General features: G+C 41.1%; 2 protein-coding genes across 3 annotated transcripts; one reads left to right on the forward strand and one right to left on the reverse strand.

Annotated features, from left to right (window-relative positions):
* rs1a (retinoschisin 1a) lies at window positions 1–5,940 on the forward strand. 2 transcript variants are annotated; one of them, XM_077624004.1, is made up of 6 exons: window positions 1–136; window positions 257–282; window positions 1,125–1,245; window positions 2,821–2,962; window positions 3,576–3,771; window positions 3,839–5,940. In XM_077624004.1, exons 1-6 carry the CDS (start codon window positions 55–57, stop codon window positions 3,989–3,991), a joined length of 720 nt encoding a protein of 239 aa, XP_077480130.1. In that variant the 5' UTR covers window positions 1–54; the 3' UTR covers window positions 3,992–5,940. The 2 variants fall into 2 exon arrangements, with proteins under 2 accessions (XP_077480130.1, XP_077480120.1); XM_077623994.1 differs by having other exon boundaries at window positions 38–136; window positions 257–321.
* cdkl5 (cyclin dependent kinase like 5) lies at window positions 5,590–27,193 on the reverse strand. Its single transcript, XM_077623961.1, has 21 exons — window positions 26,897–27,193; window positions 24,941–25,236; window positions 24,375–24,409; window positions 18,387–18,432; window positions 18,173–18,309; window positions 17,312–17,432; window positions 17,116–17,175; window positions 16,534–16,624; window positions 15,335–15,437; window positions 14,559–14,645; window positions 14,248–14,328; window positions 13,804–13,979; window positions 12,276–13,135; window positions 11,820–12,160; window positions 10,894–10,998; window positions 10,655–10,760; window positions 10,279–10,414; window positions 9,276–9,381; window positions 9,000–9,164; window positions 8,703–8,915; window positions 5,590–8,496 (listed from the first exon to the last, which is right to left on the reverse strand). Exons 2-21 carry the CDS (start codon window positions 24,975–24,977, stop codon window positions 8,089–8,091), a joined length of 3,414 nt encoding a protein of 1,137 aa, XP_077480087.1. The 5' UTR covers window positions 24,978–25,236; window positions 26,897–27,193; the 3' UTR covers window positions 5,590–8,088.
* Window positions 27,194–27,531: the final 338 nt, after the last annotated feature.

Here is a 27,531-nt window from a genome sequence, read left to right on the forward strand (position 1 = left end):
GGGGCTTTGCCTGATAAGGATCGGGTGCTTGGATTACTGTAATCCAGATTTTGCATGGGTTCTTGCTTGTTGCAGTCCGGCGAGATGTCTTTGGACGTGCGTCCTTTTCTGCCTGCTGTGCTTCTGGTGGCTCACGGTAAGATTGCCGTTGATGAGTTATGGTGGAATTGATTGCTGCTTGTCAGAGTTTCAATTTCTAGCACTGGTACAATTTTTATTTATTTTTCTTCTCTCTTACTGTCCATCTGCTGACCAGTGATCCTCCACAGCCATGCTCAAGAGGTACTGCCAAACATCACTGCCACCACAATGCATGAAAATGTTGGTTAGCCTGATTCCTGACACTAAAAACTCATTTTTTTATTATTGTGCTTGTAGTTATTAGCATTTCTTAAATGTGCTTTATCATGTACTATAATTCATTGACTCTCTTTTACATAAAGTTACTATGTAGTGTTTTACTCATTATACTTTTGCTGTAGTTTTTCAAGTTTATCAGGCATGTGCACAAACATTTGAGGTGCTGATCTTCAAGCACCCCTGAATAATTCCTCAATGGCGTTTCTATTTTTCTCAACTTTCAGAAGAGGCATTTGATACAATCTGTACACCCCTATGCAAATGGAAATTTCTGTATACTATCTACACAAATGTACCCTCAAATTGTGCACTGCCATTGGCTGGCAACCAATTCTTGATATCCCCTGTCCATAGTTGGCTGGGATTGGCTCCAGCACCCCCACGACACTTGTAAGGATAAATAGTACAGAAAATGAATGGAAATAATGTGCGATTAATGCAGATCAAATACATTTTGCTCATTACATTTTTCTTTTGACACAATGATACAGTTTGGGATTAAAAAAAAACCACTTACTATTGGTTAGCCCATTTTCTATGTCAAATTATTTTTTTTACAATAAGTAGTGCACATCATTTTTTAATATTACTTGAACATACTGTTTTCAAATCATGTTTTAAATGACTGTTAAATGTTTGACTGACATAATCCTTCCAGGATGAATTGGTTCAACTTCTGTCAATGGCAAAGGATGAGTTAAATTGATTTATGTCTTTTATCCTGCAATTTTTTGTCAATTACCTGTAAATTTATATTTTTGAAGGCCGGTGTTTCTGAAGCGTGGACCAGCAGGTCGTGCAAATGTGACTGTGACGAAGGTGTGGCGCCAACAGAGTTTTCGTCCATCAGTGCTTCCTCGGTCAGGGGTGTGGACTGCATACCAGGTAACATGCATTTTCATCAGCACTTTTACATTTTAGCCCAAACACAGAAATGCAACTGAGAAAATATCAATGAATTAACAGGGCGCAGGCAAGTGAATGAAGAGGATGTCTATTTATAATGTGCCGTTCATAGATGAATGCATCACTGCAGGGAGAATGTGCTCCTATGGGGGGAAAGGGGGAGCTGCCAGGAAAAACCACATGCTTGTAGTGGAAAGTATACAAATATTGACTGATATAAAAAAAAAAAATATTCATTTTGGAACATGCGATTAAGATAGTGTGAATTGATGAGTACTGGAAACAGGAGAAAGTTGAGCGGATAATTATTTCAGAAGTGATTTCTAAAAAAATAAAATATTTTCTAAGATTAAGGCTCAAATTTAAGAGCTATTTAGATCACGTGTCAAAGTGGCGGCTCGGGGGCCAAATCTGGCCCGACGCATCATTTTGTTTGGCCCGCGAAAGTAAATCATGAGTGCCGACTTTCTGTTTTAGGATCAAATTAAAATGAAGAGTATAGATCTATATTACATTTCCTGATTTCCCCCTTTTAAATCAATAATTGTAATTTTTTAATCATTTTTTGTGTTTTCAGTTCAAAAATCATTTTGTAAAATCAAAATATACATATAAAAAAAGCTCAAATAAACATTGTTTTAGATCTATGAAAAACTGAATATTCAGGGCTTTTAATCCAGTTCTTTTAATCCATTTATAAAAAAAAATCATCTAAATATTATATCTAAAATGGTCCGGCCCACATGAAATCGAGTTGACGTTAACGCGGCCCGCGAACCAACCCGAGTCTGACACCCCTGATTTAGATCATTTTATGCTAATTTTTCAATGCCACTGGGGCACATCAACACTCTTTCATCTCCACCTCCTTGTTGAAATGGATTGGACGGTGAGCGCCGTCGATGGCACGTAATGAGTTAAATGAGTTTCTTGGAAGGGTTTACAATATGAATAATAATTCCTCCATGAAAGGGGTTAATATTAAAACTGGAATTGGGCGCAATCCCAACAGAGACATGCGTGAGTATACTTGTCTGTTTTAGGATTGAGACAGCCAGCAATTGTATTTTTCCCCCTAAGATCTATAATCAAATTGCATCCGTGTCCTGGTCTTTGGTGTTATGCAAGTACTTATCTCCTCAATGCTTTGTAATGCTGGGATTAGATTGGATGGGGGCCTTAGTGCCAGAAGAAATAAACAAAAGTGCAATTCTTTGTTGCACGCAGAGGGGAAATTCTCTTCCAGGCTTTTTTTCGACTTCCCACCAGAACGTGTTGTTTTAGGTCACGGATGTCACACGAGGGCGCAGATTGAGGAGCGCTAAAACTCAAGAGGGGCCGACGAGGCCATCTGTCTGCCCGCTCCACTAATGGCTGCGACTGATCTTTCGCGGGAGAGAATTAAAGAGGGATGCTTTTAGGGAAGAGATGTCGGTTATTGCGAGGGCCGCTTAAGCTTAAGGGGCTGCGCGATGGTCATTTGTGTCCACCTGCATCCTTTTTTTTTTTTGAACAATTTGCAAATGGAGGATTACCTATTTTTCTTTGATGCAGAGTGTCCGTACCACAAACCTCTGGGCTTCGAGGCCGGATCAGTGAATCCGGATCAGATCACTTGCTCCAACGAGGACCAATACAGCGGATGGTTTGCCTCTTGGCTGCCCAGCAAGGCTCGGCTCAACAGTCAAGGTTTTGGGTGGGTAGAAGTGTATTTTACTGCTATTCATTCAAGGTTGCCAGATTAGAAGGATACAACCCACTCGCACTATTAAAAACCCTAACCCATAAAAAAAACAGCCCAATTTACAGCCACTGATACAAGATAAGATGTTTTGCTTTTACAATTTGTTGTACTTTTTCGTATAAGAACCAGGATCATATTAAGTCAACAGTTAATAACCAATAAGCATCATGGGAGATACAGATCTTAGAAAAGGATAAAACTATTTATTTTTGTTTTGATAAACAACCCAAATCCAAATATGTATTCCTCATTACATGTCAAAAATAGATCTTCTTAGAAAAGGGTTGGATTCTATTTTTGTTTTGATAAACAAACCAATAAAAAATATGTATCCCTCATGACAGGTCAAAAATAGATCTTTTTCCATCACTGCACAGCACTATGGAAGAAAATGATTAAAACACAACAGAATACGCCCCCATCCTAATAATTACACTGTATATGATGCATTTTAATTAATCCATTTGTCTCCTGCCCCAAATCTGTGAAAATAGCTCAATTCGACAGGAACCCACCTAATTTCCGAGTACTGGATGCATTGGTGTATTTTTTTTTTTTGCTACAGGTGCGCATGGCTGTCCAAGTACCAAGACAACACTCAGTGGCTGCAGATTGACCTGAGGGAGGTCACGGTGGTCTCAGGGATCCTCACTCAAGGCCGTTGCGACGCCGACGAGTGGGTTACCAAGTACAGCGTGCAGTACCGCACTGACGAGAAACTCAACTGGATCTATTACAAAGACCAAACTGGAAACAACAGGGTCAGTGTAATAACAATCTGTCTTGACCGCGGACGGATTGAGGTGCTGATTTTCTCCGCATTCACAGGTGTTTTACGGGAACTCGGACCGCTCGTCTTCGGTGCAGAACCTCCTGCGGCCTCCCATCGTGGCGCGCTACATCCGCATCATCCCCTTGGGTTGGCACACACGAATTGCTCTGCGTTTGGAGATGCTGATCTGCATGAGCAAATGTGCCTGAAGTCGCCCTCTAATCTTTCGTCCAAACCAGTTTTAGTATTTGTGTATTCTGTCAGTATTTTTATTCTCCTGTTTCTGTTGTGCGATTTTCATTCTAAAATTTTGGCCTGGGGTGTGCACACTTATTTTTTTTTCTCCAGAGAAATCCAATCTAACTTGAAATCCCTCCACTTTCATTCTTCAATCAATAGAAATCAGGTAAAAAAATCTGTTTTTCTAAATGTATTTATTTCTAATTATGCACTCATCTGCTGCCACTGATGACGCAAGTTTGCCCTCAGTCAACTTTGATTTGATGCCAATTGGCGTCGAAATGTGTTTGTTCAATGGCTTTCTTTTTTAAATGGATTTAATTTCTATAACGGAACAAAATAATCCAGAGTTATAAGAATATATATATAGGCAATTTTTCTGGAGGAAAAAAAATAGTTTAAAAAAAGGTTATTATTGTGTGTTTGATCTGCAAAAACAATCCTTATTCCATTTGTTTCACGAGCTGATTTAATTTTGGTCAATTGTTCTATTTGCATTGAAATGGCATAAAATGAAAGCGTTAATTAGTGATGGCGACATAGAGCGAGCGTTGCCATGGAAGAGGTATGAACGGATCCAGAACACTCCTTTCATGTGTAGAAGCGGAATGAAATGCTCGCTACCTCTTTTGACACAAAGTGGTCAGCAGGGAATTTGACAGCTTTCAACATGCCTCTCTTTTAAAAAAAAAAGGCAGGCAATGACTTTAAATATCTTTGGTTGGTGATGGAAAAACAAACACCCCAGGTCGTGTTCCTGCCGTGTAACATATTACCTGTCACAATGTCTCAAACCTGTCGTTTGTTGGCATAATTCGGTGCTCCTAATTTGGCTTCATAATGCTAAGTTCCACGTAGGGAAAGATAGTATTTCTAAGGTGGATTTTTTTTCTTTTCCATCAGTTTTTTTCATCATGAAATTGTTTAATATTTCAGTTTTAAAAAAACTACTTTTTATTTTTTTTTAACAAACTGTGTTAGTCTATAAACTGATATTACATTAGAAATGTGTTAATTCTTCAGTTGGTTTCAACCATCTTTTTTTTCTTCATATTGTTAATTGGATTTATTTTAACATTAAGAAATATATATATATATATATTTTAAGTCAGGTGTTAAGAATATTTTGGGCCGTCTGATTTTAAAACCAAAACAACAAAAACTTTGACTTGTGTAATGAGTTTAAATATAAATTTATGACAAATAATATGACCCTATTTTTTTTACCCTACAAAAAGTTCCGAATTAGCAGTTTGGTTGTTAAATTCTACATTAGAAATTTAGATGTATTTAATGTAACTGTACTGTTATCTTCCCTCTTATTCAATTTGTATTTATATTTGAAAGTAATATTGCATGTACATGTCGTTTTTTGCCCCATCGTGGATTATATTGACTCTAAAGATGCCCTGAAAGAAATCTTCACTCGTGTACAAGTAAATGAGGTTTTACCTGAAAAATGCGATTCCTTCTTATTGGTGTCAAGGGGCAATTTTTAACTAAATGTGTGGCGCCAGCTCGACTGCATTATATAACATATCCAAACAGACGTGCACCATTCAAAAAATATTGTGATTTTTTTTTATTATATCATAATCGTGTGGATGGTCAGTATAGATACACTCTTTATATTTACACCTTGTAAGAAGTGGGCATCTGTGTAATGAAAACAAGCAAATGCCGTCCTCGGAGTCACATTCTTAGCTCAGAGATCAAAGAATTAGTAAATACACGTGAAGTGTCGTGGGGAGTGGAAGCCTCGTTTTTCATGTCAAAAGTCAAAGTAAGGCTTCAGGTCACGGCAAGGCAAGCCATGTCAACACTGTTTCTAGTGATGATGTAAACAAATCAAATACAATCAGGATAACCACGACATAGGGCAGCTCAAGGAAAATGGATAATAAATGTGGGCTCTTAATCCCAGTCTCCCTCTTGACTATGTTTAGCTCCAATTCCCCTGATTTGATGGCATTAGTCAATTCATTTAATCGCTTAATCAATTTTATTGCTTTTAATCAGTCAAGTAGCTAGATATTCATTCATTCATTTTCTGAACCGCTCCCCACTAGGGTCATGGGGGGTGCTGGAGCCTATCCCAGCTGCAGGGGACACCCTGAATCGGTGGCCAGACGATTGCAGGTGACGAGGAGACAGACAAGCATTCACTCTCACACTCATACCTAGGGGTAATTTAGAGTGTCCAATCAGCCTACCATGCATGTTTTTGGAATGTGGGAGGAGACCGCGAGTACCCAGAGAAAACCCACGCAGGCCTTGGGAGAACATGCAAACTCCACACAGGTGGACCGACCTGGATTTGAACCCAGGACCCCACAGCTGCGAGGCCGACGTGCTAACCACTCAAGCTGCAGGGCCGCCTAGTACCTAGATACTGAATTTGAATTAACATTTTGCTGTTGTTTCTCTTTTAAAGCCGATTTTATATCCGTCTATCATCCATCTATTTATCTACCTGCCTATCTATCAATCCATCCATCAAACTATTAATTAGAAATATAAATCATCCTTGATTATGGCTCTTAAAAATGTATAGATCGCAAACAGGGGCACTAACTAACAAAACCGAAGCTTATATAAGGTGTAAAAAAATATACCAACAACAACAACAAAATAAAACAAAATAAAGTTTGTATACATTATGGGAGAACAGCCACCAAACACGTACCAATAACAGTTGTATAATTTATAGTCTTTTCACTGTGTTTATTTCACAACCTATCATTAAATTTCTTCTTAAACATGATGTCATGAATCCACATTTTGACCTCATTCCAAGATGCTCACTTTAAACAAAAACAATTTCTTGGTATGCATTCTCCAAATGTAGCAGCAAGGAAGGGGAGAACTGCTGTCGAGATGTCAACAAACAGCCCTGAAATGCTTTCAACTGCTGGACACGTATATTCTTCAACTACATGTCTAAGACAATTTTCCCCCCACATTGGATAACCATTATTGTCCATAGTAAAGAGAAAGAAAAGTTAAAAAAAATATGAATCTATTTTGATACCATATCAAAACGAACAGAAATGACATTCACCATTAAATAACATAACTATATTCGTCTCTGTCAAACTAAAGCTCTTGTAATTACACATTTAACTCTATATATATCCTTATTATATTTCAATATATCCTATTAGAGATATAGCTCTAGATTATATTCTCTGACTTAAAACAAATAAATTATGTTGCTATATTTTTTTTCTCTCACTCTCTCTCTTGTGAAATATTTGAAAACATTTTTGCTTGCGTGGCCACCAGGGTGAGCGCAGTGATTGCGGGTGTGTTCTTTGAACAGAAGACGGCAGCAGAGGCAGGTTCTACATCACCAGTAATCTGGAAGTCCTAACCTAACTAGTAACACAATTTAGTCAACTAGTGTCTTCATGTGTGGCAGCGTGGTGTAACCAGATTTCTATGAAGGCTCAAAATGGGGCTCAGACGTTTGTATAGTTGAAGAAAATATTTTTGAAAGGCAAATATGCCTCGTCGCTTTTGCCTCATTTATATGATCTTGAATTTCTTCAAAATTCCTCAGATTTGAAGGGAAAACTGTCACTAATGTTCAGATTTCAACTATCTTTTTAGTTTTGGAAAGTGGAAATCCCAAATCCTGGTCTTGGTTTTGGTGGAATGGCTCACAAATGCATTTTTTTTGCTATCCAGTTTCACTAGCACGCTTTTTTATGTCCTTGTTACTAAAGACAATTTTGGATTACTAGTCATGTTTCACTAGTAAACACTTGTAGTATACAATCTTTTACAGACATTAAGTGCAGTTTGTCTTACTATTGAGGGGAACAAGTGTACTAGTTATTACCAGGCCCTTGAACTGGAGAGAATAGGGACTAAATGCTCAACAGGCTTCCTGTAGGTCTGGTCCCTTTGCGAGTGCTCATTAATGGTCCGGCATCGCCATCAGATCATCACGTGGGGTGAATGCAAGAAGCTTTCATGTAAACTGTAACCAGATGGCAGACAGCGCCTCCTTCTTTTCTCGGCGGGTGGGTCCACGATGAGGCGCTTTGGTTTGAGGTCGCGTCTAGAGCGCTGTCTCCTTTAGGTCATTGAGGTTTGGCATTCTGGCGCGGGAGGCACGGGTAAATGTGGGTCCATTCTGCCCATGTTTGATACCCAGCTGTTCAGCCGTGAACTGCGCGCCCTCGGCCCGTTGCAGTGCCGACACGTGCCAGGCCGACTCCAACTGGCCCGGCAGCGGGTAGCTAGGCTTGCGGCTCTTGGCCTGCGACGAGCCACCGGACCCGGAGTGGCCCCGACTCTCGCCGTGCCCCCTGCCCTCGGCGTAAGCTGCTTTGGAGGGCAGAGGGGCGTTTGGCAGGGGGGTTTGGAAGCGCAGGTCTGCCGGAGCTGGAGTTGGAGGAGGAGGCTGGCCTTGGTTTGGAGAAGGGGAGAGGTGAAGGAGCCTGCGAAGCGACTTCAGCGGTTGGCTCTGCCAGGTGTGGAGACGGCAACAGAAAAATACATATTCAAGTCAAGTCTGCAAATACAAACACCTCTCCCTCTTTCAACAGGCATCATTTGAAAGAAGTTGACTTGGTCAATGCTATTTTTTGTTATGACGCTTGAACTTTTTACTGAAGTATCACTTCAGATTCAACACAAGAATGTTCTCAGCTAAGTTTCTAATGTACATACCTGCGAATGTGAATCTGACGTTTTTTCCGTAGGCCATTCATTTAGCCTCTCTCGTCCTCTTTCTCTTTCCCGGTCCCGTTCCCGCTCTCGGCTCTGCTCCCGTTCCCTGTCTCTGTCTCGAGATCGCTCTCGGTTTTTCCGGCGGCTTCCGTGGTGTGAGGATGACTTTGAGCCCCTCTGCAAGGACAAATGCTCTTGCGTGCTCACTGGTCCCTTTTATCAATGAACGAATATTGTGAGAAGCTTCGCGTGGGGATGGCCTGAAGATTTGAACATGTCAATGGAACTTTGTCTTACGGTTGTGCCAGGATACGGCGGCGGTGGAGGCTGCTGTTGCAGCATCGGCGAGGGTACGACGGGAAGGACTTTGACGGCAGAGTTGTGCTTGATGCTGTTCTTGGAGCTGAAGAGCGGGAAGAGGCTTTTCCTGATACTGGGGTTCCTCCCGTCCGCCATGTCAGTCTGCAGACAGAAAAACTCATCACTCTCAGCACGGCGCCCCCATGGGCATCGGGGTAATCATTTCCCACGTTTCACCACAAATAAACAGGTCGTGGCAGCTCATGCACTTACTATTTGTGTTTTCTTCTTTTTCTTTTTAATGGCTCTGAAGAAGCCTTGCTTTTCCTTCTCTTTGGCGGGTTCTGGAGGATTCAACACCATTGCTTCTGCAGTGCTCCTGGAATATGAAAGCTTCGTTATTATCTGTGCTTGTAATGACAAGGCCTCATTGTGATAAACGAATTAATCGTCATCCATCTAGACCAGTGCTTCTTAAGTAGTGGGGCGGAGTAGAATAAAGTGTCATTGCACATTCACTCCGTGGATAGCATTGGCACACTCACGGTCAGAGTTCGCTCATGAAGTACAGCACCAAGAAGAACAAAGAGCACAGAGCAAAACTATCTAGTGAGTCAGTGACACCACGAGAAAATCTTTTACAGGGATTGAAAGAAAGGCATAGAGCAATGCAGATAGTGAGTGCTTGGCTTGATTGTTTTTTCGGTGGGTGAGGGGGATAGATCGGTATGTTTCCTGTGCCAAAAATTAAAACAATTGAGAAGCACTGATCTAGACCAATGTTTCCCAACCACTGGTGTGCCGTGAGCAATAAACAGGTGTGTCACGAGAAATTGCAAAAAGTCATCTCTAACATGAACCGGATGTTGTTTGGTTTCTAGGGCATCAGCTTTTGGCGACGGAAAGTCTGTGTTTCGTAATATTAGGAGATTTAAGTAATATTTGGAGAAAAGTCATAAAATTACCCGATTAAAAACATGACATTACTTATTTTTGCATCACTCAAACTGGAAGTTGTTCAGGGTCCTCAGACATCAACTTTTGGTGACATTTGGTCACTATGAAAAAATTTAAATAATTTTGATTCTTGCTGATAAAACTTTGATCAGAATGACTATTGTTATTATAGGGAAGATAGTTTAAAATTAACAGATTTTCAGATGGTAGTGTTCCTTGAGAATTTTTAATGCAAAAAGTGTGCCGAAGCTCAAAAATGGTTGCGAAATACTGATCTAGACAATGTTCAAACACTAAGGAGCTAAAAGCAGAAGCTTACCAGTCAAAGGCAGTCTGACGTTTGGAGTGATTGCCCAGAGAAACAGGATTACCGGGGACAACGGGCACGACTGGTCCCCGACCCTGCCCAACACCCTCATGGAAAGACGAGGAGTTATCTGGTCTAGGGGATGGCACTGAAGACAAACAAGTAAGCCAAGAAAGCAGGAAATTGGAAAAGGGGGACCCAAAACTGAGGGGTTGACGGCTAGTGAGGACTTTTTAATACATTTTCACCTTGGAGTAATTCATTAAGTAATTTCAAAACTTAACTCCTTGTTTTTTAATGTGAGTGGTAGCAGTATATGATCATTTTGGTTTGGACATCTATGGCCAGAAATAGTGCTTGATGAGTGAACTAAAGTACATGCATTTACCCCTGTAAAAGCTGCCAACTCTTCGAGGCATAGACTCGGTGAAGATCATACGGTTCTCCTTTGAGGACACACCATCCTCTCCGTGAGGATCGTGATACATACCAACCTATAAGACACATGATTGGGGATGAAATAAGAAAATACAAAGAGTCTCTGTGCCATCATCGCATAGGAGATGGATAACAAGCTTCTCGGTAAAGTTTACTTTGATGGGAGTAGTAAGACATGTACGGTCAAACCTCATTTTTGGGCAGTCTCTGAGAATGAAAAGCTGCAGCGTTGTCCCTTGTTGAATCTTTGATGGGGACGCAAGGGTGGTTTATGTCTTTGGGTGACTGCTCACTCTGTCAAAGGAACAGACATGGACAAGTCAAAGCATACCCATTGAAAGTTGATAAGGAATTCTTCTAATATCATTGATATAGATAGCTACATTAAAAAGCCAGGGTGCCACTGCAGCCTTTTTACAGAAAAAAATCCTCCATCAAAAGCACCCATTTCTGCTTGTGTTTTTATATGGGTACGGCTATGTTTTTGTATCTACCAAAATGGGGGTTGATGCTCATATCTCTAATTCTCTGTCTTTGTAGGGATGTGCACGCTGAACAACTTTGCAGCATGTTTAAAACCCTTTTAGAGTTTCCGCAGTGCCGGAACCAGCAATGGCGTTGTGAGTGTGTGCAGGCACATGCTGGAAGTCTTACTTGATGATATCAGGTTGTGTGCATGTTTTCTGGGCCACGCACGCCCTGTCAAACCGCGCTTTGATGTCAACCATCACATGTTGAACATGCTATGATTGAACGTGACAAAAAATGATACTATATTATGGCTGTCACATTTGCAGTAGGAACCGAAATGTGAGTAATAATGCACTGAAGGGAAAAGGCACTCAACTTCACCCGTAATCAATCTGACAATGACCAAATATTCCTGCTGTCCTAATACAGTTTGCCCCCAAGATTTTAATACTTATTAGATACCATTACCATTTGTTGTGAACATTCGGTTTTACTCCAAATAATGCATCAGATCTACTGAATATACTGCTTATAAAGACACTCAAACCCAAGATAAGATACTATTGTAGACGCGGCTTACAAAAGCAAGTCAGCTAGTTTGCCACTCAAATGTGGCCATAGCCTAAGCAATGATAGTGACTAACCCTGGTCATGCCATCTGTGCAGTCTTCCCGAGAGGAGCTCACTGAGTGTCCAGTGAGGGTGGTCCTGTGCTGAAGTTGCGGGGAAAGGAGCTGCAAGCTAGAAGCACGTGTCGGTATCGCTTGGCCAGGAGGGGGCAAGCCCGCCATTCCAGCATCGGCGCCATGAGGTCGGTGACGCTCTCTCCTTACGTACATGGAGTGACGTTGAGGCCGTTGCTGGGAGGAGAAGGGGGACGAGTAACCTAGGCCATAATGGTACGAATCATGCGGCGAGGGCAGTGTATGGGTGGCGGGCATCACGGAACCACCAGGATCTAAGAGTTCGGGTGGCTTGGCTTCCTCTGGGGATGAGAGGAAAGATTTGTCAAACATTTTGTGAAGGAAGTGGGAGCAGAGTGTGACCCCAAAAGGTCACGTAAGCAATACAAAGAGGAAGGAGGTGTCTAGTGACCTTACCTGGAGCAACTGGTTTATGTCTGGACTTGTGTCTGGAGGATGAATCCAATGTGCTGCTCTCCATTCTGATGTTGCTACTGCCGCGGGACGCGGGGCTGTGGCCGGAGCGATCGCTGTGTCGTGTCGAAGGGCTTCCGGGCGGTCCCGGCGCCCCCGAGGGGACGTTGAGGTCAAGACAACTGGTAGGAAAGAAACGTGCGCCGGACCCCACCGGCGCTGCTGCCGCTGCATTTGAGTTGGGATCATCAGGGTGAAGTCGACCGTCGCTGAGGTTCCCTATGGATTTGGCATCGCTAAGAGCACTGTGGCTCTTGGACAAGCTGAGATAAGAGGCAGAGCTTTTGGATGACGATGACATGGATCCGTGGGCTGATTCGGCCACGCTGTGGGAGTGTCTGCCGTGTTGTTTTTCTCCTCCTGACTGCAAAGTGTTGGTCTTGCCTTCCAGGAAAGTGTGGCGTCCACCCTGCTGTTGTTGTTGTTGTTGCTGCTGCTGCTGCTGCTGAGATCGAGAGGAAGCACTGGGCTTGCTGTGGCCATACTTTGCACTGTGCCCCTGTTCTGGCAACTTGGGTGAGGGTCCCAAATTGAAATCAAACTCAGGTTTGTTTTTGATTTCTTTGGGGCTGAGGAGATGTGGGAGGTTGTTATTGGCAAGATCTTTGCTGGACGAGGCAGAGCGATTCAGGGTCTGGGACAAGTACTGACTCTTGGCGTGCAGTGTTGGACTCAAACTGGATGGAGGTTTGTTACCGTTGAGGAAATTCTCGTTACCAAGGTGATGGAGGTCTCCATGACGTGGAAGACTTGAACATTCTTTGCTGCTGGAGCGGCGTTGGCTTGAGCTCTTGTTGTGGCTCCTAGGGGACATTAACATAGTGAGTTTGTGTGCTCTTCATCGGGCCACATGGGACAAATAAAAAATCTGTTTCATGTTCCGCCAGTTAAAACATGCTATAGTCATAATTAATATGTTCCTGGATTAAATGCATATGCTCATCTAAATTCTTTTTCTCAAGGAGAGCCATTTACTTTGTCCCAAGCCTGATGCAAGAGTGTCCAAACTAATCCTCAGTTGGTGCAGGTTTTTGTTTCAACTGATTCAGCACAGACAGTTTAACTAATGAGGTTTCTTCTGAAACCAGCAGCACATGACTTCAATCAACAGATTACACTTTTAAGACACCAGAGTTTGGCGACCCCCGCAACCCCTACGAGGGTGAGCGGTACGGAAGACGAATGAAAACAGTAAAGCTTATGGCCTCAAGTAACACTCTTTTTCACCCATAGTATTTAAAAAAATTTCTGCCATTCGAATAATCTTAAATTGGGAAGACTGTCTATGAAAGTATGTTTCAGTGCCACTGAGGACGCTAGATGTCCAATCAATTTTGACTAGAAAGGGCGAATGACCAAACGTTCATGGAATGGACGGCTAAAACAGTCAATGGCAGCCAAAAAAATTTAAATCATAACCTCTGCATAAAAGAGTTAATTTCAATATTGTCGTAATTGCTGTTTACTGGACCTTGTTGGGACTGTATTTTCTCCATGATGATGTGTTTTCCTCTTGGAAGAGCGGGGAGGATTGGGTGAGGCGGGTGGGGGTCTCTCTCTTTCCACCTGCCTCAGTGGCTGGAAGGCAGGATGATTCAGACTCTGCTCAGTCAGATAGCGCTCAGTTGGGTTGAGAAGCAGAAGGTTCTGACGAGTAAGACAGGCGCATTAACACATTGGCTGCTGTTGAGGGCGGTATTTAAGTGTGATTCGTGTACAATGGCTCACTGGTATACTTGGGAATTAAATGTTGAAAGTGCATAATGATACAATGGAAATTATGGTGACACTTGAAGCGAGTTCCGTGGTGTAAAAACAGAATAGTTGTTGGAACTGTAGGTAATCAAGTTTCAATTGTGGACAGCAATGTTGATGAAAATTCTATAGAATAATATTATTGTGTTAGAAAATGTACCTTCATAAGATCCAACATTAAACCACTCAAAATGCCTTGGTAACGCCTTTCCAGTGTCTGAGGATGAGTGACTGAAGGAAACTGAGACACAAACACAGAAAATGTTAAACCTTGGTTTTCTTCCCACTTGTAAGACATTCTATTGGTCTGAGGTGACACAAAATAGTATTTTCTCTCTCTCTCTTGTATCTTAATGGAAAAGACTCTCCTGCTATTAACTTTTATTGGACTAAGTCATGCAAAAGTAAGATGGCAAGGAAGGGCAACGCGAGAAAGACGTTAGGAAAGCGTCAACAATTACTAGGTTGTACCCTGATTCCATGAAAGCGAGGGTTGTTGTAGAAGAGTTTCATCTGCTCAGCAGGAAGTGGTCCAAGGACTTTCTGAATAGTGAATAGCTGTAAAAATAAATAAATATGACTTGAATATGACTACTTTTCAAGCTTAAGGTCTAATGGGTTAAATAATTTGCTGGTGTTTTAATTTAAAAATAAATTGGCAGAGGAGATGTCCTTGATCTCATCACGTGTTTGGAAATTGGGCCTGATTGCATAACATTCAAAAGGTTTGGAATCAGGTTGAAAAAAATAGCAGATTTTTAAAATGTATTTGAATTATTTTTAAGTACTGTACTAGCCCATTGACGGCAATACACGTTCAATCCATCTTGACCAAGAGCCTCACAGTCTAAATGGATTGGACGTCTATCGCCGTCGATGTTAGTGAAAAATGATCACTCAATGCCAGCCTTCCCAGTTGAAGTGATTATGGATGGATGGGAAAAGGATATAGCAAAATATATACACATAAATACAGTGCTTTTTGTCCATATTGCAATGGTTGTGCTGCGCAGCTGATTTTCCGAAAATAGATTATGATTTTTTTTTGTTTTTGTTTGGTTGAAACCACTGCTGTATACGACAATAATCTGTCATTGCTTTGTTTAAATTGGGGTAAACACATGATGTTGTTGTCTTTTTAATTCTTCATCAATATCAAATGTATCAGATCAGGTGACTTTGAACCTGTACTCTAGTAGAATGACTTTGAATAACTAACCTAAGTTAGTCACAGAGTCACAACAAACCTGATCAATTTCACTTTCTCCAGGAAACAAGGGCTGACCATCACTCAACTCCCCAAGGATGCACCCCACTGACCACATGTCCACCGCCTTGCCATAGGGAGCCCTGATATATGAAACAAAATGCGTCAAGTCGTTAACAGACTATGACTTTGGCGCCTCATATGAGAAAACAAAGCTGGTGGTGCTTGAAGAGGAGAGGGAAGGGAATAATGTCGTTAAAAAGAGAAATGAGCGCGGAGTAGAGTTGGAAAGAAATGGCAGGCGATCTGGCAGCCGCCGAGCAGAGGTGGTGTTGGATGGATAGAAGGTTTGAGGAGGCGGCGTTCAAACAGCATCGCAATAAATCTTCCAAGGCATTTACTTAATCAGGCAAGCACACAGAGGCAGCAGAACATTTTAGAGTAGCTGCATCAACAACATATGTTTGGCCCGAGACCAAAGAGTTAAAATTGTTCAAGCCCCCCAAAATATCACTTTTCAAACAATGCGATGTGTAGTTGGTATGCGTATGCTGTTTTCGGCTTTCACTATTTTGAAATTCCCCCAAGACTCTTCAAAGACAAACAGGTGCACGTTTCAGAAGGAAATCTGTGCAAGTGTGCTCAGAACAGTTTAAGCCGACCCCTTGAGTGCTGTTCCATAAAAATGTACCAAAACTTGGACCTTCTTACTTTTTCAAAACCAGTGAAAATATGAAGGACACATAGACAGACGGAAGTGATGGATTCAAGCTCCATTTTGAAAAGTGTTACCAGTACCCCATTGAAAAATGTCGATATTTTTCCATTTTATATTATTATATTGTATTGTAACGTAGTACACTTGGACTCGATTTAAAAAAAGGAATGAAAATAATCATATTTAATTAGAGGCTTTGTGATTAGGTTTGGCAGCCCAGTGGCCGAGTGTTTAGCGCGTCGGCCTCTCAGTTCTGGGATTGAGGATTTGATCCCAGGTGGGTCCTCCCTGTGTGCACTCCGGTTTCCTCCCACAACCAAAATGTTCTAAATTTCCCCTAGGTATGAATGTAAGCGTGATTGGTTGTCTGTCTCCTTGTGCCCTGCGATTGGGTGTTCACTAATTCAGGGTGTCCCCTGCCTAGTGCACCTAGTTGGGTGGGTTAGGCTCCATTACACCCTGTGACCCTTGTGAGGATAAGCAGTGCGAAAAAAAAAGAATGAATGCAATTATTCACTCACCCAAGCAGCAACTCAGGTGAGCGGTACCACCTCGTGGCCACGTACTCAGTATAGTTGGCATCTGTTCCTTCAGAGAGGTTACGTGCAAAGCCTGAGTCAAAGCAACATGCACAAGTTAATACAAATGAACACATTTGAGAGCCTATCAAGCTATGTAGTATGCATAGTAAGTTAAAAAAGTCTTATGTAGGACATCTGCAAGATTTTGAGTCCACTTAAATATTAATATGTTGTTAGGGGAACAATTGGGCAAATATGCATATAATTTTTTTAGGTGTCCACTGTGCGTTTTATAGTATTGCTTGGCAATTTTTCAGTGGCTGATTTTTTTCTTGGGGATACACAATCTACAAGGTGATAAATAAACAGCGAGATTTTTCACAGGGAAAAATAGAATGACGAAAATAACCACAGTGATTACTGCTCATTTGATAGCAGCGGTGACTCAGCCCGGTGTATTATGTATTTTATTAAACTGGACAGTTTCCATAAAGCTAAGATAATATAACAGGAAAACAAGTGCACTTCATTGGAACTGAGTAAATATTTTCTAATGGCATTATTACATGAGGTGCAACTCACCAAAGTCGCAGAGTTTGAGGACATCCTCGGAGCTGATGAGCAGGTTCTCGGGTTTGATGTCTGGTGCAACGAGAGATTCAAACACAACTTTAAACTTGGAGTACTGGCAGTGAATGATCGCGCTTCTGTGTCCTTGACGGCATTACACATGCATTCCATTTCAACCAGATGTATTTAAAATGAAGAACTGACTCACCTCTGTGCACGATCTCATTCTTGTGACACCAGTTGATGGCTTTGATTAGCTGGTAAATGTAGCTTCGCACTTTATCGGGTGCTGCACCATTAGGAACTTCTTCCAACAGCTCCAGCATGTTCTGCAGAGCACACTCCAAAAGTAAACATGAACTGATTTTAAAACAAAAAAAATGAATCCATTTTCTGTTGCACTTTTTTTAGGGCTTTGTGGAAGATGAGGTCCAGTCGAGCAGTCTTTTGAGGGGAAAAAAAACACTGAACTGAGAATACTCAGAGCAGGACTGTATTGCTTCAAGTAAGAGACTGTAGTATGTTTATTTGGTGTAGAAGTGGCAGTTGGCTTATATTTAACTAGTATAAATGACCTTTTTGTGATAGACGTTTGCTCAAAATTATTTAAGTTCGCCAATAGCAAATTTCTTAGACCTCTGACTGTTGAGAAGAAATAGCTAAACACAAAAAATGGATAGGCTCCAGCACCCCACAACCTTGACAGGGTTAAGTGGTGTTGAAAATGAATGAATAGTCCATTGCTGACATTTTGTGGACTGTCTTGGCAGTTTTATAGTTCATGAGGGGCCATCAGTTATACATTTTTTTTCCTTTTGTGACTTCATATCTTCCACAAAATACTGCTCGTTCACAGACTACACTTTTTTCCCACTCAGCAATGAAATATGCTTGGGAATTATGAAAGCTTTTATGAATTAACGGGACAGAATTGTGTATGAACAGTGAGGGAATGCAATTGAAAACGAAGTTTATCTGTCGCCATGACGATGCTGTTGGTTATCAGTGAGCAAATGTAAGAATGTGGATAGAGTAGTTAGTGGAGAGATAGATAGAAAGAATTGCGCACCCGCTCCACGTATTCAAAGACGAGGTAGAGCTTCCCCCTACGGCGAAAGGCTTCCTTCAGCTCAACGATGTTGTCCTGCTTTAGCGTGCGAAGCATCTTCAGCTCCCGAAGGGTCGTCTCTTTAACTTCTTCATTTTCTGGGTGGACAAGGAAAACACAGCCATCAACATGAAGATGATAAAGATGATAATCACCCTCCTTTATCCTTGCTCACCTTCACTGTCTTTGAACTTCTTAATAGCAACCAGCTCATTTGTTTCCTGTAAAAGAAGGATGAGAGAATATAAATACAAATATTATTTTTATGAATTGAAAAGAGTTGCAAGTTAAACACATTGCATGCTTATGAGGGCACTGTGCAGAGCTCCCTTATATTCAAAGCATAAAAAATGTACAGGAAAAAAACTGACAGTGAAACTCCCGACATAATTAAAACAAACAAAAAAAACACTTCAATTCGGGGTCCTTGTTATTTTGAAATAATCTACTTAGTAGTGTATTCATGTGAGGAAAATGAACTATTTCCTTGTAGATGTGGAAAAGCATAGCCATGTGGCCCTGTGTTACCATGGAAACAGCATTGTGAACATCCATTTTTGAAAGCGCTGGCGCTCATTAAGGTCACAGCTGACTGTGTGACTGGACCCTAACCAGTTGCAAGCCACATAAGACACACACTGTGCATAACATCCATTGGAAATTGAGTCTTGAAAGAAATTTGTTGCGAATGAAGAACATGAAAAGAGCACCATGGTAGATGAGCTAATCATTATTCTATTGGTGGTTCAACATTGTTAAAAATATATATATTTTAAGAATGACATTTGAAAAAAAAACATTAAAATACAAAGAGCTGGCATAAGAAGCATGAGATGAGAGCAATTCCTTGATGCATAGATAGCTTTGCATAAACAAGGGAACAAATAACTATAACTAAGTGAAATGAACTGATACAATATTTCCAGCCTACAGAGACGAGAGGCAATTATTTCATTGGAGGACACCCCCACACAGAACAAAACAAGAATAAATCATCACATGCTCTCATATTCAAGATGCATCTTTGGTTTCTTCAGCATTTCTACAACGATCTGCTCTAGTTCCACAATCAGACATTCAACATGACTTTTGCTGGTCTACCAGGTGAACACAGACACACTGTAGGTAAAGAAACCTGTATTTAATATCAATCATTATGGAGCCATTAATACAAACTTTCATTAAGGAACCACAAAATATAGTTTTTTTTAAAGGCAAAGAGTGAAGCGAGCCAGGTCACTACCAGTAAGATGTGACTCATGCTGTACAGGGGAGTCCTGCATGTGGGTTGGAAGAAAAAAAACAATACTCTTGTACCCATCAAGTGGTTGTGGAAATTTTCTGATCATGTGACCAAATAACACGCAATAAATATGACATTGTTTCCTCTAGTGAGAAATGACTCATGTTAGTTTCTCTATTAATTTTGGGGTGATACCACTTTCTACATTGTGCAAAGGTAATCCGTGAGTGGGCTTAGTCACGCCCCTCTCCGTCATACGTTCAAATAATATATTTATCTGCTATCTGTATAAGAAGTCAATCAGCCTTTAAACATAAGGAACACTCACAGATGGATTCACCAAGAGAAAAGGCAATATTTAATATAACATTTATTTTTGTGATGTACTGGGAAATTAGTTGTTGGTTTTGAGAACCTGAATATTCAAGAGGTGCGCAACAGTAACGTCGCCATTTTCATTTTTAGAATGAGAAAAATAATTGGGCAATTTTTTTTACAAATATCTAATTAACTTTTTGTGAAATACATTATAAATGAGACTAGGATTTTTTTTCTAACTTGACAAATTGTGCCTGATATTACAGTGTCCACTTAAAAATGTAATTCTTAGGCCTTTAACCCAATGCATTTTAGTGTTACTCACGATACTTTGAGAGATTACGATTTCATGAGCTGGTTTAAACTTTAAATCACCGCTGGCTTAGTTCCCTCTGATTCTATATTCGTCTTTAAGAAACAGCTCCAAAGCAGGAGAGAGACTAAAAAGAAGTACAGCACACGTGTGGGTCGCCTAGGTCATGTCTTGTTTTGCAATACTTCTCCTGTATTGTTTTCCTCAAGGGGTCAGACAACAGAGGTGCCTCTGTGTTGGTGCACAGCGAGGGGCTGGCAGTGAGATCTCCCACGCAAACCCACTGTTTGGCGCAAGATGTTTCAGAGAGTAAAGAAATACATTTTCACCCAATGACATGTTCTCGCTGCTTCGAGCGAGACCGAATTCAAAGGCAAGTGGATGGGAAGACGGTGGTAAGGGACTTCCCCATTATTCGCACTCATGCATGATGCAGCAAGCTTGACGACAGCATCTTACAAGGTGCTGGTGGTGGCTTTAAATGTGTGTCGCATCCATGACCTTTACTCGACGTGCTTTGCAGCCACGCTGGTGTCAGGCACAGTCATAAATGAAAGATGAAATTAGGCTTAGGACATGAGCATGACACAACTTGCTTTTAAACCTGAATGACATTTCATTTTGTTCGCCGGGAGAAAGAATGATCTTATTTTTATGAATAATGAATTTGTACCAAAAAAAGCTCTGCCTAATTTGATACATTAGGCATCAAGGGGTTCTGGACGACATAGTTTCAATTTGCTCAAGCCAAAATATAAAACAAGACTTTGTCTATATCTAAGAAGGAAAAAGAATGTCACACCAGGAGAGATATAGTAATACTATAATAGTAATATAGGTTTAAATACTGCACCGCTTTTTTATTCTAGTTTCTTTATAACTGTGTTCGATATCTATCAGCATTTATTATTATTATGTAGACTATTGCGAAGCGTTCCTAACACAATCCGAACGTAATTCAATCTGGTTAGCGCGGTTCAAAAATTACATATTCCACGTAATCACTTGTTGATTTTGCAGCATTAATTTTGAAGGCATATTTTCTGAAATCAGAATGATTTCAATCAAAACATTCTACCCGATCAAGTAACATAGCATAACAAGCTGCATGCAGTCAGAGTGGAAAAAAAAGGACTAAACTCAGAGGCCTAGGCGAACTATTAAAAAAAAGTGTGACTTATAGTCCAGTAAATACGGTTTGAAAACCATTGTATACTATATTCCATCCCCAAATCCTTGGATAACATTAAAAATAGTCCATTAAATTACAGTGAACATGTTAAATAAAATCAGTTGTATCAACACACTGTGTGAACAACCCTGAAAAATACGTACAGTTTGTATGTACAATATTCACAATAAATAGCAACATTTTTTGCTTCATCTTGCATAACACTTATTTACAAAGTCTTGTAATTATTTCACAGGTCATTTCACCACTCCGGAATTGGCTTCAGGAAAGACGGTTTCGCATGTAGTTTGCGCTATTGTCATTCCCAAATTGATGATAACACGTAAGCCTCCATACACACGCCCACCTACTGTACGCTACAACACTTGCACCGAGTGGCAGAACATTGCACAAACGCTGGCACGCGTAAGCTCAGCTAATTAAATGTTCACTCCAAGTCGCAATATAGTGTAGAGACGTGGGTTATTTAGATGTACACATTTGGAATGCATTATGTTAAGTGCTATCAGAGTCACCAGTTTGGTTCACAACTCAGCACTGCATGTCTTCCTATATTTTCTGATGATTGACTCTCGCGATCCTAGCTCCTCAGCTTCAAACTTTTAATAGGGTGACCCATTTACCATCAGCAAGGTCTCCATATTCAAATCAGTACCTCACACACACACGCACACACACAATGCTTCTCTTCCTCCACTCTCCACCCTTTTGTCTTGCTTCTCCCCTGCTTCCAGCTGAGGAAAGTAAAAATAACCCATGTACTCATGTGCTCATGTACAGCAAATCGACTATTAATACGGTCAGGGTTTGCTGTCACATGAGAGCATGAATACCATTCATTTCATGTAAATGAGAATCATGCGGCAGATCCTTTGTGAGGAAATTTTGACAAGCCAGTGCACACATTACCACTCGACACTTTTTAACAGGATTTCATGGAAGAAACACTACTTGATAAACGCTCCTGCTAAAAATAGTGGCAGTAGATTGAAACTAAAGAAAGCTTTTAAGCTATTATATTGGATAGCCCTGCAATTTATTATAAATCCTATAAACTAGTATGCTGTGTGTCCTCATACGTAAGGCAATTCACCACACTAGTTGAATGACTGTTGTACTAGCAACATTTTCCACTACTTGTTTAGTTCTTTATAATTGCAAACAACAACTTTAAAAAATGAATATATTGACAAATGAATACTTAAATAATTATTTTAATCCAATTAGAATATCATTATGTTTCATAGGGTGGCCTAGCAGGTGAGTGGTTAGCGCGTCGGCTTTACAGTTCTGGGTTCAATCCCAGGTCAGCCCTCCTGTGTGAAGTTTGCATGCACAGCCAGGGCTTGTGTGGGTTTTCTCCGGGTACTCCGGTTTCCTCCCACATTCCAAAAACAAGCATGGTAGGCTGGTTGAACACTCTAAATTGCTGCTTGGTATGAGTGTGAGCAAGAATGGTTGTCCATCTCCCCGTGCCCTGCGATTGGCCGGCCACCAACTCAGGGTGTCCCCCTCCTGGTGCCCAAAGTCAGCTGGGATAGGCTCCAGCACCCCCAACCTTGTGAGGATAAGTGGTTCAGAAAATGAATGAATTATTTTTTTGTGTATGTTAGGGGAAGCTGTTTTATTTATATTATGTACTGAATATCTTATAGTGGATGCTTGTAACATTCTGGGTCTAACCCGTTTAGTCAAAGCAGAACATGGAGACTCCTCCTCATAGCAGATGGACCGAATATGACATGAGCAGAATATGTAAACAGACATCAACAAAAAGCAGTTCTCTTTATTTTTAACATATTGTACACTGAAAACATCATGTTTATTTTCTAAATGGATCAAAATTGCAAATTAATTTATACTTTAACTGGAAAAAAACAAATGAAATAATAATAAATTATGGCTGGCAACCAATTCATAGTGTCCACTGCCTACTGCTCACAGTTGGCAGGGCTAGGCTCCAGCACCCTCACAACCCTTGTGAGGATTGGTATGAATAATGAATGGATAAATAATAAATTAAATATCCACAATCATGTTGTCTAAAGGAAAATCACTTCTGCTTAGGGTTGTGTTTGTCTAAAATTCACCAGAATAACTGAGAAGGACTACATTAATCTAAAACGAAATATTTCAACTCTTCTTACAATGTTCCTTGCCACCAATAGCCAACAACAAACACTACATCGCAATTTTTGTTTATCAAACACCTTATCCACTTCAGGATCTTTCTTGGGCACCTAAATCTCACAAAAATAAATATTTATTAGCCAGAAAACAAAAATGATCTATTATTTTTGGAGATGAGACTCAAGCCAAATGACTAGATATAATAAAAATGTGCTGCTATCCAATACGCACATCAACTGTCCCATATAATTTCGATGCCACAGCTGAAATTACAAGAGATGACTGGTCTCTCGTCAGTCAAGGGGAGAAATGGAAATACTACCACACAAGTAAATGTTGAAATATCCCTTACATTTGATGCGTAGCGAATACATCCGATATGTGATCTAGGCTCATTTCAAACATCACTCTCATTTATTTCTGTGGCCTTCCATCCACTCTTGTGTGCCCTGTCTAACAAAACCCCCTTTCATTATTTTCCCTTGCATTTTAATTAGAATAGTATTTCCTGTAAGACTGCCTAGTAATTTGTGTGAGAGAAATTTACAAGAATTCACAGCCCGACAACATTGCTGATGCTTTGATAAACATACTGCAGCAAAGGAAGGTACACAAGCAGTCAAGTATACACAGGCACTGCTGGAAGTGCAATTCATGATAAATACATGAATGGAATTCATTTGGCAACTTCTCTCAAAGAGCCACTGGGAGTCGATCAAATTATACATGAATATGAAAAGAGAGTTTCACCCCTTGTTACATAATTTTCTCATTCGTTGCATCCACAGCAACAACAACGAGGATGTCTCAATCACAAACTGTGATATATATATATATATATATATATATATATATATATATATATATATGTATATATATATATATATATATATATATATATATATATATATATATATATATAGTATAAATAAGTGATATACTGTACTTGCAGTTAAAGAACCCTTACCTTATGCCTGCACTTAAGCACCACTCCATATGCACCTTTATGGAGAAACAGAAAGAAAAAAAGAATCAGTAAGACATGAGTCAGAGATGTGCTTTAAAGGTGCAACCTCTTAATTATCTTGCAGTCTCCCAAACATGCAGAAGGTGAGAAGTGCCAAACTAAAAAAATAAATAAAAAGGCCAAGGCGTGAGGTGAGGCTTTCAAATGCTCCTACGCACACCTTACACTGTTTTTACCCACGACGCTTAAAACGTTGCACATGCTCACAAGGTTTGAAATGAAAACAAATCCCACAAACGATCACTTCAAATGGATTGGACGTTTATCACCTTAGACTCTCTTCTTATATAAGCACTGGGACCAAGTGGCTGCTATATTCTTTAATTGATCATAACGGCGGTACGAGATTGCTTTTTATTGCACAACACTGCGAAGAACACAAAATCAACATAGGCACACCAGCAGTGCCATAAAACATGAAAATAAGATGAGAATAACCTATGCCCCCAGTGGCCAAGGTGCGTGCTTCACATACAAACGCAGGCAATCAGATTCCAGCGACTCACCTTCACCCACAATGCCAAGGACTTCAAACTTATTCATCACATCACCGTTTGGTGGCGATTGTCCAGCAGGTGAAACGAGCCGCTGGCGTCTCAACGGTGGCGCTCCTGCCGTGTGATGGAGGCAAGTGGAGAGTCCGGGAGAAATGCGGGGAGCCTCTGGCCACACCCCATCGTCGCGAGTCCTCTTCGTCTTCACACCCCGGTCTGTCTCATTCTACTGCTCTGATGCTTGTCATTTTCTTATGTTTACGGCACTCGTTTACTTCAGGTTATTCGAACACTCCCCTCAGCGATGCCTGGATCACAAACAACAAACAAGCCACGGGTCAGAATATGATGATAAAGGAAGTAAGGATTGACCGGATCGTTGATTGAAGCTGTAGTAACTAACCAACAGTCAGCTGAGGAGAATAACAACTGAGTTAATGTATTTCAAGAGACTCAACAGGGTGCACCATGGCAGTCAACTCGACTACATAATTCACTCATTTCAGCAGCAGTTGACATATTGCTGAACAATATGTCAAAAGAGGCTTGAATTTGATTTTTATTTTTATGAACAAGGTAAAGTCTGGTGTAAACTGTAGTAAGCTACAGTAAAAAGGAACAGACCTGATTGTAAATATAACGCAGACTACTGTAAAAAGAAAACTTTAAACTTCCCAAGTTGGCAAAGTTAAAATGCTGCATGTCATTGACAGGCATTGACGGGATGGGAGCGAATGAGCCTATTTCAGTGCCATTGACAGCAATAGATGACCAATCCATTTTGATTGGGGGTGATGGCATCCATCCGTCTCAGTCACAAATGGATTGGATGTCTGTCTACTGCTGTCAGAGTCGGGCAATGATGAGCACGAGCACCACTAGAATCTCTGTAGTAGTCTACTGCTCTTTTCTCCATCAAGGGTGCTCAACACCTTCACTTATTCACATGGCGATGGCAGCTGCAACGAGCCCCCCTCTGTCTTGCTCAAGGGCACTCGGGCGCACGGAGAGCAGGAAGTGAATCATCCATGCATTACACTACAAGATAACATACTATTAGAAACCGCCTGAGCGACCAGCTTCCATTTTCAATCAATAGTTCCCGTCAACTTTGAACGAGCCGTCGCCCCATGTTTTCTTTCAACACGTTTTGTAGGAAGTCAAATCAAAGAGCCATCCTGAATTCTCAAGCAAAGTACATATGACATCTAGAAATGGAATGATTTGTACCACCGAGTTACCTCCACAAATTTGTTCATCAGCTCCATTAAACGCACTTTTATTTTAATGTGGCTCATGGGCTGCCTTGTGTGTGGGCGTCTTCCTATGCGGTGCACTCTCTACTCTGCTACATCCTTCCAGGAGAAGCGATTGAGGCCATCGAAGGATCTGCTGCTGCCACTGACGAGTAATCATAGAGCCCATTAAGCCAACCTCCCCCCCTCCAAAAAAAAAGATGATCCCCTCTGTAGGTGCAGCAGAAACGTGCTGGAGACGGCGCCTATCCCATTTTCTGTGCATCACTCGTACGCGTGCAAAAAAAAAAATCACAATGACTTTCGGTAGTGTCAGTGTAAGACAAACACGCCTCCCGTGGTGATGATGCGCGTGAGAGATAAGAAATGGCACGTTGCGCTGACACTGCTGCACCGTCGAACTGCGTTGCCACCATTCCAATACTAAAGCACGCTTTCCCGTCAGCCTACACAACAACCGGTGCATACATTATACGCTGAGAAAATGATGAAAACTGGTTAAAATGTACAATCCGTTAGGAGTGACGCGGGGGGAATAACGGAGAAAAAAAAACGCCAAGGTGTATTTGCCTTGCAGATGTGAGGTGAGGATGCTGAAGCAGGAGGAGAGGATGAGGTGGGAACATGAGAAAGCCGCGTGAGTGTGACAGAAAGCGGGGCGAAAAAGCCGATCGGGCCTGTATGCGTCGTGACATGATGAAAAATCACTCACTTTATCCATGGACGGAGGTGGGAGCCATTCCTCGGTCGATAAAACGCCGAAGATTTAAGTTGCACGTAACACTTGTTCCCTGAAGGCTCCGCGTTCACTGTCTGGGCATCAGCTGGTTAGAGCTGCAAGTATATACATGGAGAGAAAAAAATCCATCCTATGAGCGACGTCGCCGAGAGCCAATAGAAACCTCGCAGCATAGCCTTCAGCAGTTGAGGTGATGACATACAATTTGGGATTTGAATCTTGCATTTGAAGGATTAGTCCGCGAACGCACCACGTTGCGCTTTCTATTGATGCATGTGTAAAAATGCGGCAGTTTGTCCTCACTCTCCCCCACCTACATTATACCTCCCTCCCGTATGAGACCAGAAAAAACACTGTGTGCGTCCCTTCTGGTAAGACATGTCCAAGACACCCCCATTTGTCCACTGTATCAGTGGATAAAAGTAACAAAGTAAGGGAGAGCGGGGTTGGTTGTCACATTGTGCCCTCTTTCATGGAAATCGTCCAATCAACACATCTCATAATTATCATGTATATATCACAAGGAAACTTAATGTCTTGGCTGGGATTTGACATTGCATTTTTCTTTTTTTCAATTTGTTTTGATTTTAACAGTGATTTCTTATCAA

Source organism: Stigmatopora argus, chromosome 2, assembly GCF_051989625.1.
Source record: "Stigmatopora argus isolate UIUO_Sarg chromosome 2, RoL_Sarg_1.0, whole genome shotgun sequence".
Classification (NCBI taxonomy): domain Eukaryota; kingdom Metazoa; phylum Chordata; class Actinopteri; order Syngnathiformes; family Syngnathidae; genus Stigmatopora; species Stigmatopora argus.